At 47.6% G+C, this 3,209-nt stretch overlaps 1 protein-coding gene across 1 annotated transcript; it reads right to left on the bottom strand.

Annotated features, from left to right (window-relative positions):
• Window positions 1-814: 814 nt before the first annotated feature.
• On the bottom strand, window positions 815-2,753 carry LOC141086099 (uncharacterized). The gene is made up of 2 exons (XM_073571804.1): window positions 2,447-2,753; window positions 815-2,336 (listed from the first exon to the last, which is right to left on the bottom strand). Exon 2 carries the CDS (start codon window positions 2,099-2,101, stop codon window positions 863-865), a length of 1,239 nt encoding a protein of 412 aa, XP_073427905.1. The 5' UTR covers window positions 2,102-2,336; window positions 2,447-2,753; the 3' UTR covers window positions 815-862.
• Between the last annotated feature and the right edge of the window lie 456 nt (window positions 2,754-3,209).

The following is a 3,209-nucleotide window of genomic DNA, read 5'->3' as shown; positions in this document are numbered from 1 at the left end:
GCCTACTGTAATAACTCGATTTTTAACAACTAGCATCTTGTTTCAACAAAAACAAACTGGTGAAACTAGAAAGAAACTTATTTTTTAGACAAGTTTCAACAGTTTGTTTTTCATGAAACCAGATTCTATTTGGTAAAACTAGAGTTATTACACTAGGCCTTGGAATGACTATACTAGGCCGTGGTATTTCAAATATGAGTATACTAGGCCTTGGGGCTAGTAGTATATGTGAAATACCACGGCCTAGTATAGTCATACCAAGGCCTACTGTAATAACTCGATTTTTAACAACTAGCATCTTGTTTCAACAAAAACAAACTGGTGAAACTAGAAAGAAACTTATTTTTTAGACAAGTTTCAACAGTTTGTTTTTCATGAAACCAGATTCTATTTGGTAAAACTAGAGTTATTACACTAGGCCTTGGAATGACTATACTAGGCCGTGGTATTTCAAATATGAGTATACTAGGCCTTGGGGCTAGTAGTATATGTGAAATACCACGGCCTAGTATAGTCATACCAAGGCCTACTGTAATAACTCGATTTTTAACAACTAGCATCTTGTTTCACCAAAAACAAACTGGTGAAACTAGAAAGAAACTTATTTTTTAGACAAGTTTCAACAGTTTGTTTTTCATGAAAACAGATTCTATTTGGTAAAACTAGAGTTATTACACTAGGCCTTTGAATGACTATACTAGTCCATGTTATTTCACATATGACTATACTAGCCCTTGGGTTGGTTTTTAACATGTATTTACCCATCAGTGTGTGTGAGCGGCGCAAACAACATTAATGAAACTTATTAATGGTGAACCACAAATGTAAATTTATTTTTTATCACAAAAAAAAAATTTAAAAATTATTTTTTACGGCGTTTGGGGGCAGATGGTTTCAATTTGGGGGTGTGCAGGGAATATGCAACACTTGCAGTTGAAGACGGTGTTTGAGGGGAAGGGGCAACAAAACTTGTGGGGGAAGGTAGTCCAGTTAAGGGAATTAAACTTGGAACACTTGTAGGAGAGGAAATCTGTTCAGTTACATTAGTTGTAATGGCATGTCGCCGTAGGCTTGTGTGCCTGGACCGACTTTGGCCCAATGCCCGCCTTGATTGATTTTGCCTTGAAGTAGGGGCAAATATGGAATGTAGGTCCCCCGTCTGCTGGTATGGCTGCTGCTGCTGAGGTGGCGGCTGCTGCTGCAGAGGTTGCGGCTGCTGCTGAGGTGGCGGCTGCTGCTGAGGTGGCGGCTGCTGCTGAGGTGGCAGCTGCTGCTGAGGTGGTTGCTGCTGCTGCTGAGGTGGCGGCTGCTGCTGAGGTGGTTGCTGCTGCTGCTGAGGTGGCGGCTGCTGCTGAGGTGGCTGCTGCTGCTGAGGTGGCGGCTGCTGCTGAGGTGGCTGCTGCTGCTGAGGTGGCGTCTGCTGAGTTGGCTGCTGCTGCTGAGGTGGCTGATGCTGCTCTTCTTGTTCAGTGCTCGTCCTTGCAGGAGGACTGGTGGCGGCAGTGATGGCCCAGGTTTGCAGAGTGGTGGTGGCAGGGCTACTACATGTTGTTGTAGCGGCAGGGCTGTTCCATGTTTGCCTAGTGGTGGCTGAGCTCCACGCATGCATGGGATTGGCGGTGGTGCTCCAGACAGGAGCAGCGCTTGCCATGGTGGTGTCGGTGAAGTGACCAGCTGCACTCAGACTTGTGGTGGTGTAACGGTGGGTGTCCAGCCTTTGAAGAGAGGTGTCCGTGCAGTGGTATGCAGCACAAGTCGGTAGTGAGGTGAAGCGAGTCAATGGTGGCACAGGTGGAAAGGACACCACTGACTGCTGACCGTACCGATTATGCTGCATAGCCTGCAAGAAAGCATTGTTGCAGGCCTGCAGCACATTCAGCTGTTGATCAGGACTAAGGTGTTCCGCCATGCCCTTTTCAATCTTACTAAAAAAATGGTGTGCTGGTCTGTTGAGGTCGGCCTCCAGACGGTCAAGGCGCTGTTCTACAGAATTGAAGCGGTGTTCAAAGTGGTTAAAACCACGTTCCATCAGTGCAAAACCGCTTTCAACTCTGTCGGACAGTGACTTGAGGCTGGAATTAAATGTCTCGCTCAAATGCATAAACTCGGGCAAGACATTCCTTTCCAAGGCCCTCTGCCGCTGGCGGGTAGTGCCCGCATAACCAGTGGCAGAGACCTGGGACAGGGGAACACCTGATGGCCCAGCTTCCTGGTCACCAGCTGTGTGTGTGTGGGACCTGCAAGGTGCTTCCTGGCTGTCGGATGGCTGGGACGGGTCAGAGGACGTCCGACGAAGGACCGCTCCAGGGCCAGGTTGCAGGGTGCTGCTCCAGGTGCTGTGGAAGAAAGGAAAATCATTACTACCATGCCTTTACAAGAAGCATCAGCTGTGGATTAGAAAAACACAGATTAATAAAAATAAAAACCCAAAATGTATAATACTTACGATCTTGTGGCAAGGACCGGTCGTAGGAACTGCAACGCGTGATAGTGACGGTATCTAGTTCTGGTCCTTGACGCAGATCCACTGCGAACCTGGCCCTCAGCACGAACATCACTGTTGAAGCGGTCCTTGATCGAACGCCAACGTGTTCGGACTTTGTCCACTGTTGATAAAAAAAAACAGTGCCGTCAAGTACAACAGTCACTGCTTCACAATTTAGCAATACAATACTCAAAGCAGTCACTGTAGACCACGATGACACTGTTGGGTTTCCTGCTAGAATACGCCTAGCACGAAACCCAACAGTGCCGTCAAGGACAACAGTCACTGCGGCACAATGTAGCAATACAATACTCAAAGCAGTCACTGTAGACCCCGATGACACTGTTGGGTTTCCTGCTAGAATACGCCTAGCACGAAACCCAACAGTGCCGTCAAGGACAACAGTCACTGCGGCACAATGTAGCAATACAATACTCAAAGCAGTCACTGTAGACCCCGATGACACTGTTGGGTTTCCTGCTAGAATACGCCTAGCACGAAACCCAACAGTGCCGTCAAGGACAACAGTCACTGCGGCACAATGTAGCAATACAATACTCAAAGCAGTCACTGTAGACCACGATGACACTGTTGGGTTTCCTGCTAGAATACGCCTAGCACGAAACCCAACAGTGCCGTCAAGGACAACAGTCACTGCGGCACAATGTAGCAATACAATACTCAAAGCAGTCACTGTAGACCCCGATGACACTGTTGGGTTTCC

The sequence above is a fragment of the Dendrobates tinctorius genome, unplaced genomic scaffold, assembly GCF_039654945.1.
Source record: "Dendrobates tinctorius isolate UK_male_01 unplaced genomic scaffold, ASM3965494v1 ptg000030l, whole genome shotgun sequence".
NCBI classification, from domain to species: Eukaryota; Metazoa; Chordata; class Amphibia; order Anura; family Dendrobatidae; genus Dendrobates; species Dendrobates tinctorius.
This window is presented reverse-complemented; position numbering and strand designations above follow the sequence as displayed.

Bases quoted from the DNA above. Each gene is read 5' to 3' on its own strand.
- LOC141086099 (XM_073571804.1), bottom strand. From the start codon at position 2,101: ATGCATTTGAGCGAGACATTTAATTCCAGCCTCAAGTCACTGTCCGAC.